Source organism: Rhagoletis pomonella, unplaced genomic scaffold, assembly GCF_013731165.1.
Source record: "Rhagoletis pomonella isolate Grant_MI unplaced genomic scaffold, Rhpom_1.0 Rhpom_scaffold_04347, whole genome shotgun sequence".
Lineage (NCBI taxonomy): Eukaryota > Metazoa > Arthropoda > Insecta > Diptera > Tephritidae > Rhagoletis > Rhagoletis pomonella.
Window position 1 is genome coordinate 5,002 of NW_023462897.1, and position 11,506 is coordinate 16,507.

The 11,506-nt window shown below is 34.7% G+C and overlaps 2 protein-coding genes across 2 annotated transcripts; one reads left to right on the forward strand and one right to left on the reverse strand.

The window, feature by feature from the left end:
* Positions 1-493: 493 nt before the first annotated feature.
* On the forward strand, positions 494-1,394 carry LOC118754668. The gene is made up of 3 exons (XM_036489558.1): positions 494-619; positions 675-855; positions 909-1,394. Coding segments are annotated over exons 1-3 (549 nt in total). The 5' UTR covers positions 494-617; the 3' UTR covers positions 1,275-1,394.
* A 2,197-nt stretch (positions 1,395-3,591) lies between these two features.
* Positions 3,592-4,832, reverse strand: LOC118754669 (putative nuclease HARBI1). The gene is made up of 4 exons (XM_036489559.1): positions 4,723-4,832; positions 4,238-4,664; positions 3,905-4,175; positions 3,592-3,839 (listed from the first exon to the last, which is right to left on the reverse strand). Exons 1-4 carry the CDS (start codon positions 4,830-4,832, stop codon positions 3,592-3,594), a joined length of 1,056 nt encoding a protein of 351 aa, XP_036345452.1.
* Positions 4,833-11,506: the final 6,674 nt, after the last annotated feature.

The following is an 11,506-nucleotide window of genomic DNA, read 5'->3' on the forward strand; positions in this document are numbered from 1 at the left end:
CGCATAAAAATGGTCGAAGTAAGTCGACTTTTCTGAAATACGGCCTTGAATTAATATTGTGTATGTACCGGACTTTCAGATTTTTTGAGCAGTGTGGCTAAGGAATTCTTCAATATTTATTCAAAATTGATATATACAATCGCTCTTCAGCAAAAAATTTGGTTTTCCAAAAATTTTAGGAAAATGGGGGTGACACCGCCCACTTATAACATATACATACGTGAATCTCAAAAACTACTTAACCGATCTCAACGAAATTTGGCATACACATTGTGATGGTCAAAATTTAAAAAATTAATAGAATTAGGGTTTTATTTTTTTTATTTTACCCGATAAAAAATCCCAACAGGCCAAGTCCGAAAATAGATTATTATCAGGGCTGTTGTAGAATCTGACCTTTATCGTAATCGGAATTGAAACCGATGAAAAATTCCCATTGGTGTCTTGCATTCCGATATTATCGGTTTTATGTTCGAATCGGAAATAAAGTCGGTTTTTTGTGTCATAGGAACCAATTTTATCGGTTTGCTTATCGGAAACAAACCAAGCAGTACATCGCTGTCAGAATTGTATTTTCGTTTTGTTATTTCGCATTCTGCAGGTTCTTATTTTGCTTTATGTGAGTATATTAATCAATAATTCATAGAAACATTAATTTTAAATTTTAATATTAGGGGAAAACACAAGAATAGCGTTCAAAATTCCATAATCGTGGAGTTTATGGAAAATAACCCCGACATCGCTAAGGGCTACACAAAACGAGATAAGGCACTCGTTAACGCTCTTTGGCAAGAACTGTCAAATTCTTTAAATAGCGCAGGCCCACCCCAAAAGGACGCTAATGGGTGGAAGAAGGTATATTGCATATTGTAGCCCCAATGAAAGTTCTACTATTTTATTGTTTTTAGGCATGGACTGAATGGAAAAGTGAGATAAGAAAAAAATTATCACATAACAAAAATGAAGCTCGAGCGACTGGTGGTGGGCCCTTCACTAAACATCAACTGACGCAATTGGAAGAATCAATCGTCCGTATATGTGGAATTGAACGTTCAGTTTATGGTGTTACAGGCGTTGCAATTGGTCACGTCGAACCTTCAGATGACCTTATCGAAGAAGTACTCGATGAAACGAACAGCGATATTCCGTCAACGTCATCAAAGCGACAAATGGAGCCTTGGAAGCACTCCAAAAAGGCCAAGAGTGGAGAGCACAGCAGAGAGTTTAAAAAAATTTTTGAAAGAGGACAACGAAATAAAAATGGAAATGAATGAGAAATTGGATGAGCTAATAAAAATTGGCAATGAAAACGCAAAAAGTTTTACACATATTCATCGAGCAGTCGAAGACATGGTAGAATGTTGTACGCAAATATTAACCGTCATGGAAGAAAAGAATCAAATAGAAAAACAGCGACTAGACATCAGCATCAAAAAATTTGATTTCCAAAGACAACTAAATGGTTATAACTAGGGTTGTGTGCTTAATTTTTTAGTTAAAAATTTAATAACTTACCGAATTACTTTTAATTTTTCACTAATCAAAACGGAATATAATCCTTTATCACAAACGAATTTATTCGAATTCGATTGGAGTGTATTCATAGTCAAAATTAAGTTGATGCTTAAAGTTAGTTGCAGCTTTTTGGCTTAAATTTTAATGGGTTATCGGTCAAAAGAGCTACATCTAACTTTAAATATCTACTTAATTTTGAATATTACTGCGCCCCATTGATAATATTTTCATTATTCAAATACTTTAAATACCTTATTTTGTTTTAAATAGTTCCTTTTCCCAGCTTTTCATATTTTTTGCATTTTAAACATATGTACATATATATGTATGTACCTACAAGCATAGGCAATGGTTCGCAGCCAAAATGATAAACCCGACAAAATGTTTATTTTGTTAATATTCACTAAGTTTTTCTTAGCAGCTGAACTTGCACCTTATTACTACACTTAAATTTAATGCAAGACTGCATACCTGACATATTTCTAAAACATGTGATCAAATTTGCGACTTTTCCATTTTTTGTACAAAGTTTTGAATGTTGGTTATTATGGTTTTTGACGTTGTACTATGTACATAAAAAATTTAGTGAATATTAACCAAATAAACATTTTGTCGGGTTTATCATTTTGGCTGTGAGCTTCTGTACATATCGCACACCGTCTTCAAGAGAGACACAACTCAAAATTACACGTTCGTCAGAAAAGGCGAAAAACTATTTCTTAGCACATGCTAATCATGGGTGTATGAATTAGCCCCCACTGAATTAACCCCCACCGGGCAAAATGACTTAAGCCCCACCAATGTCTCAGTGAATCTTTCCCCACCAAAAATGACAGAATCCCCACGAAAAAAAATGAATTAATCCCCACGAAAATGACTTTAGCCCCACTTTCCGCCATTTTTAATTTCGTTGTAAAATTGGTGGGGCTTAAGTCATTTTGCCCGGTGGGGGTTAATTCAGTGGGGGCTAATTCATACACCCGCTAATCATATGGGCAAGGAGGACTTTACCTTAGGTTTTTTCAACAAATTATAACAAAAATTTGCTACAGCTTTTGCTGAAAGGTAAATAAAAGCTCTGTGTACATTTTTAGTGCATTATTTCGAAAATGCCAAATTTTGAGTTGTGTCACTTTTGAAGATCGTGTGCGATATGTATGTATGTACATATATAGTTTATAATTTGAAAATTTAGCAACGGGGTGTATTATTCAAGTGATGATTGGCTTTATCGCAATCTTGGGTAAATGAATAATTAATTGACTGAAGAATTCATTTTTCCCGAATAAAGACAGCTTATTTATTAGTGATCTCAATTTAAATAATAAGAGTATTTAAACGTTGTAAACCGTACCTTGCGTTCTTAGTATAAGAAAAAATTTAAGAGTTTTTATTGTTTATGTACATATACTCGTACATACATACAATGTACAGCTTTGGTCAAAGATTTAGAACCAAAATTCAAAATAATATTGTTTGGAACTTACGTTTATTTATTTTTTTTTTTAATAATATTCATTTAAAATATAAATAAATCTATAACAAAAACCACATAAATAAAAGTTAATAGGTGTTGAGCATTTGCTTCCATATAAAAGTAGATTTTGTTCAAGCATTATATGGAAGAAAATGCTCAACACTTTTGGCAAAAAAAAATTTAGTTCTTAGGGACTAGAATTTGGCACTTTATAAGACTAATTATAATAAGAATTTAATGGGCTACAAGACTGCGTACCCAAAAATTGTCTAAAAATTCTGATTAAAAAGTTTGTAATTTTTACAATTTTTTTAAGTTTGATTAAATTTTTGTGAAACTTCCGCAAGCGTTTAATCTTTTATTGATGTGCTTTTTGTTATAGATTTATTTACATTTTAAATGAATATTATTAAAAATAAATAATTAAACGTAAGTTCCAAACAATATTATTTTGAATTTTGGTGCTAAATCTTTGACCACAGCTTTATGTATAAACACACGTGACACTTATGTAAGTATATTTGTAACATCTCAGGTACTTTGAAGTTAACATTTGAAATAAACAGATAATTTAGTTTCAATAACCAATTTTTGAAAAATTATTGCAAATTATTGGCTATTTCGTCTCTTATTCTCTTCCCTTCACTTTGTAGCGATGGATTCGATGGTTGTACAACATTGTCCACAGCAGGCTCATTTGGTTGGAGAGAAATTTCCTCGTCAGGATTAATGTTGTAGCTTCTGCAGATATTGTGCAATGCACAGCACACGTTGACAATCTGTATTACTTTTTCCGGGGAATAGTGCAACGTCCCCAATAAACATCGAAAACGGCTTTTTAATACACCTACATATGTACGCATATTGTTAATTTTAATTCAATATCTTGGATTTGTAAATAAACAAACGCACCTATAGTACGCTCCACAATATTTCGAGCTGAAGAGTGCGCCATGTTGAACTTGTACTCTTTAGAGTTGTGCAATGCGTCTCTATATGGTGTCAAAAGGAAGGGCTCAATGCCATATCCACAATCTCCTAAAAGTCTTGATGCTCGATCGCCCGATTCGTACTCCCTAAGGAAACTTTGCCGTGCGTCACTAATATTCCAGATGAATGCATCGTGGCTGGAGCCAGGATACCGAGCATCTACCGCACGTATCTTCATAGCGCTGTCGCATATCTTTAGACGAAAGTAGAAACAAGTTGGGGGAAAACACGTTAAGCAAAATAGTTATTACTTACAATCATAGCATTCATGCTAAAATATCCTTTGCGATTAAAAAATAAATGCTCGTCCACACTAGGCTTTATAATTTTAATGTGTGTCCCATCGATGCAGCCAATGATAGAGGGAATCTTAAATTTGCTGTAGAAATAATTTCTCGATTTAAGCTTCTCATTGCTATCCATTGTAAGCTTCACCCAACGAGGGCAAATTAAACGTTCCATAATTTTCAGCACTTCACTCAGAACTAGTGACACTGTGCTTCTACCTAGGCTTATGCCAGAGTCATTCCCAACCGACCGCTGATAAGAACCTTCTGCTAGAAATCGCAAGACTGCCGCTAGCTTTAGCAATGGTGGAATGCTAGATGCAGGCAAGTGGGGTTTTACGATATCTAGCACCATAATGAATGCGTCTTTGTTCAGGCGATATTGTGCAATGAATCTGTATGATAATTGAGGCGTTACTAAAATTGTCGGGCTTAAAAAGGATATGTACTTACGCTGACTCTGGCAGCTCCAACGGATTGCTGCGGTCTCTTAAAATTTTCCGTTTCACCTTCTCAGAAACTTCTTCCTGCATCAATAAAAAAGCTGCTACTGCTGCGGCCATTGCTTTTTATTTAATTTTCACTTTTATTTAATTTTTTCAACAACTTTGTCAAAATCTTCACAAATGCAAATTGAAAAGAATTGAACTTAGCAAAACAGCTGATTCGAATATGGGTTTTGTGTATGTTCGAAAAGAGCCAAATCCAATTAGATTCTGTGGCACCTTCTAAAATCGGAATTGGTTTGGAATTCCGACAATGGAGCAAATCCGGCTTGGTTTCCACAACAGCCCTGTATATGCCATTTTAAAGGCCTATGTATCCAAAAGTAGTCATTCAAAAACTCATAAATCTACAAATTCGTATTCTTTGACTTAAATCGACAGGTCGCGACCTCTAACTGACCTTTAAAAAATCTATAAAAATAGGCGATAATATTTCTCATAAAAACGAATAAAATTAGGGGGTAGGGTCTTGAAATTTCCAAAAAAAATCATTTTCGATGGGCACCCTAAGGTACATACAAGAAAGGCGGGCCTCCATAGCATACGTATCCGTATGCGTGCGTTTGACATTTACGCTTAGAAATTAAAATTCTTAAAATTTTTTTACATTTCCATCCGTTGCTATGTAGGTGCTTTCATAAAAATTTGTATATTAAATTTTTTCTGTGAAACGCACGCTTACGTATATGCATGCTGTGGGGATCCGCCTTAACTCTAGGGGAAAAGTAACAATCGTCTACCGTATATCGATGACTGAGTGGAAGATCGACCTATCTCGGCAGCCAGTTCGAAATCGCCCTATCTCAGAAAATTTTTGAACAATGCTCTATCTCAGAAAACCTTTCAAGAATGCCCTACTTCAGAATTTGATTGAAAAACGCCCTATCTCGGAATTTAGTTGAAGAGCGCCCTATCTCAGCTACCGAATCAAAATCGCCCTATTTCAGCTTATTTTCAATGTATTTTCATTTGAGATAGCGGGTTTTTGAACCGAATTCTGAGATAGGGCGTTATTCAACCAAATTCTTAGATATAGTGTTTTTCAATAAAATTCCGAAAAAGGGCGTTTTTCAATCAAATTCTGAAGTAGGGCGTTCTTGAAAAGTTTTCTGAGATAGGGCGTTTTTGAACTGGCTGCCGAGATAGGTCGATCTTCCACCAGCCATCGATATACAGCCTGTAGAGTACATGATAGAGAAAAGCTAAGATTTCTCTATTCTAACTCTAGCTGGGTGATTATCTCCTAGAGTTGCTGTACCGAGTAAACTTAATTGAGAGGGGAAATTTTTATATTTTAGTTTAACTCTGGAGAGATTTTTGTGCCGTGTACGCTTAGCTTTATGCTTGCGATGAACGTACGACGACTGAACGCGAATGAGGCACCGGATAAAGATTTTTATTACGAACAGTTGCAATACTTACCAGGATATACGTATATATCTAGTAGATTCCAAATTCCGCGCCAGACATTTACAGCTCCAAAAAACATGAGGAAATAGAACATGTCACATATAACCAATTTTAAAATACCGTCAATTTTTTTGCAAACGCAACGTATAATGGGTTTGATTACGAATGTGATGAATACAGTTATGTAGCCGAGCATCTAAAAAAGAAAGTTTTATCAATATGTGTGTATAAAAATAACTACAGAAACATAAGTATGTGTGTATATATGGTTCAAATATCCTTGAACATACAAGTTTATTTCCAACAAACATACGGGATATTGCCGCCCCGCATAGGAGTATTTGCATAGTAAAACCGATCAAAAGTATTTTATGTGTTTTTTTACTAAGTAATGAAATAAAACCTCAAACGATGTAATGATGGGTTTTGCGACATTCCTACTTGTAATTTAGTATTTTGACGTGTACCAAACTCGACGTCAAACAGTCCGGACGTGTAAATCAATTTGCCCTGAGGACGGTTACCGAAGCGTAACCGAAATATATCGGAAACAAAAGACTAAAAACCTTGTGTTTTCGTAAATTTTTCTAAATTGACTTCGAGCCGCCAAAATACTAAACTAAAGGCGGGTTCACCGTTCGTGTCCGGACAACTTTTTATTTGCTATCAAAACATTTTTGCCGGAAAGGGCGCTAAAGTACGGTTCACCGTTCACTTCGGCACATTTTATTTTGTTCTGAAGCAAACAGCTGATGATATTGTTGCCTACATACGATTTTGAGGGTAAATAACACATGCGATTCGGTGCAAACGCATATTAAGGAGAACGCGGCAACCCGAGTCATCAAGTAGTTCGCACAGAAACTCGAAATCAATTTAATTCGAACAAAGAGTGTTCAACAGATTTTTGTCGCGGTTTCAGTGAGACAAAGGTCGCGTTCATAAGATGTAGCTGTTTAGCTCATCTGCTACGAAACTGCTGGCAACTGTTGAACCCAACAATTACGTTTTAGAAACGGCTTGATGAATATGCTGCCAAATGAACAGCTGATAAATGTAAACAAATGAAATTGCAACAAATAGAGATAGTTGCGCCGATACTATTTAGAATTCAACACTGAGCGGCCGCCGTGTTGAAAAAATCGTTCAATGTTACAATGAATTAAACAGTGTAAAATTATATAGCAAACATCTTAAAAACATATATTTAGAAACGTAGTATTATTGTAAAATATTTTAGTTACTTTATCACGTCAGTAATATAAAATATAAAAAATTTGTTTGCAACTGCCACCTAACAAAGCGGCGTTAAATTTAATATAAGCGGCGTAAGTCTTATCGATCAGCTGTTTAGGCTAAGCACAATACGTTGAGTTCAGGTAGCGTAAAAATTTTCCGCTGGAAAAAATGGCGGAAAGTTGCCAATGTTAGACTGAGCGTAACTACTCAACTGTGCGTTTCTAAGAGAAACAGCCAACGGTTACCCAACAGCTACGACTTATGAACGCGCCCAAAGTGGCAAAGGATCGCGTAAAATTACTAACAGAAAGTGTCCGGATACGAACGGTGAATCCGCCTTAACACCCTTATTTTGCAACTCTGTCTTTTTCAACGTCTGGTATTTTAAACAAGTTTGAAAATATTTCATTTTTTATTTAAAGAGTAGAAAAGTAGTAAAAGTGGAGTAGTAGGAAAGTATACGCTTACTCACAGACTATAAAAACCATAGCTCAATGATATTCTCATTATATTGTTTTATACCTGAGCGCACTTGTGCACAAGGGTATATTAACTTTGTTCACATAACGGTTGTTTGTAACAGCCAAAGCGAATCGAGATAGATATAGACATATACACAAATGCTCAGAATGAATAGAGAAGTCGATTAACCCATGTTTGTCTGTCCGTCCGCCCGTGTACACGATAACTCCAGCAAAAATTGAGATATCTAAACGAAATTTGGTATGTAGGTTTCCACTTATCCATCAATACCAACCTATTGAAAATGGGCGAAATCAGACAAAAACCACGCCCACATCACATATAACGGCAATTTAGAGAAATACGAAATCTTCGATAAATCAGTAAATAAATATTAAAGCTAATTTATTCAAAATTTATGCTTGCAACCATTCTTTACCAAGAAATACGTCTACGACAAAATTTTGGAAAATGGGTGTGGCACCGCCCACTTATGATCACATATATGTATCTCGGTAACCGTTTTACCAATTTGTACCAAACTCGGTAAGGTTATTGTGCTTGCCACATAAAAGAAAAATTATGAAAATTATTGAAATCGGACTAAAATTACGGCCGGTAAATTTCAGAAATGCTTGAAACTTCAATATTTCGTTATTTAAGGACGCAAATTTACTCAAAATTGATACACCCCGGCATCGGCGTAGCCAGAATGAAATTTAGGGGGGGGCTCGACCCTATTAAGCTTGCATTTCAGGGTACTATTTTATATATATGTATATAAGGAAAATTTGAAAGTTAGGGGGGCCCCCCCTACCTGCCTACGACCATGCACCCCGGCTAACCAAGTAGCGGTTGCTTTCGGAAAGGTGAAAAACATATATTTAATACTTGCGCCGGGTATTTAATGTTCGACTTTCTTACTTGTTATCATTAATGTTAAGCATTTTTGCAAAACATTTTGTTAAACAATAATGCTTAAAATTGAAGATAAAAATAGAATAAAAGTGTTGTGTTATAACTCGTACTATGGTTTTTACAGTGTAGCAAATGAAAGCAACAAGCGCAGGTTTGTGCATTTTACAAAAATTTCGTAAAAAAACAAAGAATTTTTACGAATTTTTTTAGTAAAGCGTCCGAACGCATTCGTTAAATATACTAAAGATATCATGTCTCATATTTTCGTAGTATGTACGAAAACGGTTTTGTACAGTTAACGAAAACTTTCGTGGCTAAAAATGACGAAAAATTTCGTAATATGTACGCCAGTTTTCGTTATATTTATGCAGATTTTATTTTCAGTGTACACACACTCCGATGTTCCGACCGTGACTAATTTACGTGCCCCGTGGGGAGTTATGAAGCTAGAAAGAGCGCCAGCGTGCTCCAAGCACTACAGGACATTTTTTTTTCAACTAGAAATGGCCTTGACCCCATGTACCTAATTAAGGGTTAATATAAGTCAAAAGTTAATTTTTTATCAGTGAGGTAGTAGCTTTGTTTGAAAGAAATGAAGTAATTTTAAGTGAATTTGGTAATTCCTTCTCAGTATTTATAACAATATGTTGCTATTTTTGATTATAAACTCACTATGTCCTTTTACTTTCAAGAATATTTCATTTAACATTCTTATTTCAGTATTCCACTTTTATACTCATTTTTTCTTGCAAATTACTGAAATATATTTATATTTATAACTGAATAAATGTAGTATTTTTACATACTATATTTTCTCCAACACTATATATTACGCCGATCGAAAAAATTGTACAATACTATCTAATATAGTACGGTTTGCAACCCTAGCAGGCACCGAGGTACCAACGAAATTGCAGTATTTTTTCGAAAGTCCGTAAAGTTTTGGGTAAACAGTTTTCATTTCCTCCCAAGCGTCGGTGATACTCCGCTTTAGTTCTAGGACTTGACAATTGAAATAAAAACCCATTTCATCTTGTTTGAGACACAAATCATCATCCTTTCGCCTTCGTTTGTTCACGAGAGATTTATGAGGGGTCCAAAGGTCGAACTCATTTTTACTGATTCTAGTGACGAATCCCTACCCGGTTCCATGAGATCATCTGCGCACACTTTTTCCTTTCGTAAGAGCTATTTACTGAGGCCAGTACTAACGAATTTTTAAAACAAAATTTTTTCAATCTCGGGTCGAGTAAAGTTGATACAGCTAGCAAAAAAGAATGTTCGATGGATGGATTTTAGACAACAGAATTCATATTTCTTGAAAATATTTTTACGATTATTCTACAATAAATCGATTAATAATCGAGTAATGAAACACAACTAACTAACAAAAATAATCGATTAATTTAACCAATGATTAATCGCTGCCATCTCTGCAAGAGTGTCATAATCCAAAATAAATAAAATAAAATAAAAAACTTTTTAATATACAACGCTTTTATAAATGGACTCCAAAGTAGAAAATAATATTTCTCAGTCCCACAGAATTTGTTTTTGATAACTTTTAATTTTGAAATTTTAGCAAAAGTCATTATAAACAATTAATGACATTGAAAACGAAAAACGTAGAGCGCATGCAGTACAAAGCATTCGATTTCATTGACAATAGTCAAACTACATAACATTCTACAGCGAAAGTACAAATTTGAGATCGATTTTAAGCGGTCGTTATTCATATGCCCACATACATACATATGTTACTTTTCATATCAATTCAAGTGTATTACATGCGCCCCACGCTTTTCATTTTCAATGTCATTAATTGTTTGTAATGACTTTTGCTAAAATTTCAAAATCAAAAGTTACATACATACATATAGCAGCAGTTTATTTCATTTAAAGAAATGGCGTGTCGTCCATTTCCGCTGTGACGTATATAAATAGTGCATATATTTAGGCGCAATATTTAACTTCTTCTGGCGGGGCGACATCTAGAGTCTTCTAATTGTATCTCCTTGAGGTTCATATCTAGACTAGGTCGATATATAGAATTTGCCACAAATAGCTTTGCTACATTTATAGTATATGGTGGTCTGGACATACAACATTGCAAGTTGCTAAAAGCGTTGTAAAAAATATCGAGTTAAGTAAGCAGAAATGATCGCAACATGTTCTTTTATGTTGTGTACAAAATTTCGTAGCTTTACCGATGACCAGTGCCTCACTAGAACAAAATATGTATGCATTTTTACAATGTGTATACATATGTGTAAACCCAAAAAATTTAAGCTGTTTTTCTCGAATTTTAGATTTTTTGGATTATAATACCCTTGCAGCAAATGCGCGATACCTTTATTTGGCTTTTTATAGTTTACTGAGTTTCATTATTTAACAAGTGCTTCTCTAAATATGTAAATGTTTTCCAAATACATAAGATGTATAGTTTACCATCATATACTACGTTTATACGCATGCATAAGTCGCTTTAATGCATTTCGCCGCGATTCAAAACATATGTATATACTGAATTTCAATTCGCTTTGAAAGAGCGAAGTGTTTTGGCTCACACTCCATTTCAAATCGGTAGTTTATTTCTCCAGACAGTTAGAAAGAGTGTATAAACACCGCTCTCACTCAAAGCGAATTGGAGATCAGCTGTTCCGCTCAAATTCCAAATAATCGCATCAGTATTTAAAAGCTGA

Coding starts and splice junctions, on each gene's coding strand:
- LOC118754668 (XM_036489558.1), top strand. Junction 856..908: donor ACGCTAATGGGTGGAAGAAG/GTATATTGCATA, acceptor TATTGTTTTTAG/GCATGGACTGAATGGAAAAG.
- LOC118754669 (XM_036489559.1), bottom strand. CDS start 4,832: ATGGCCGCAGCAGTAGCAGCTTTTTTATTGATGCAGGAAGAAGTTTCT. Junction 4,665..4,722: donor TTGGAGCTGCCAGAGTCAGC/GTAAGTACATAT, acceptor ATTATCATACAG/ATTCATTGCACAATATCGCC. Junction 3,840..3,904: donor TATTGTGGAGCGTACTATAG/GTGCGTTTGTTT, acceptor GTACATATGTAG/GTGTATTAAAAAGCCGTTTT.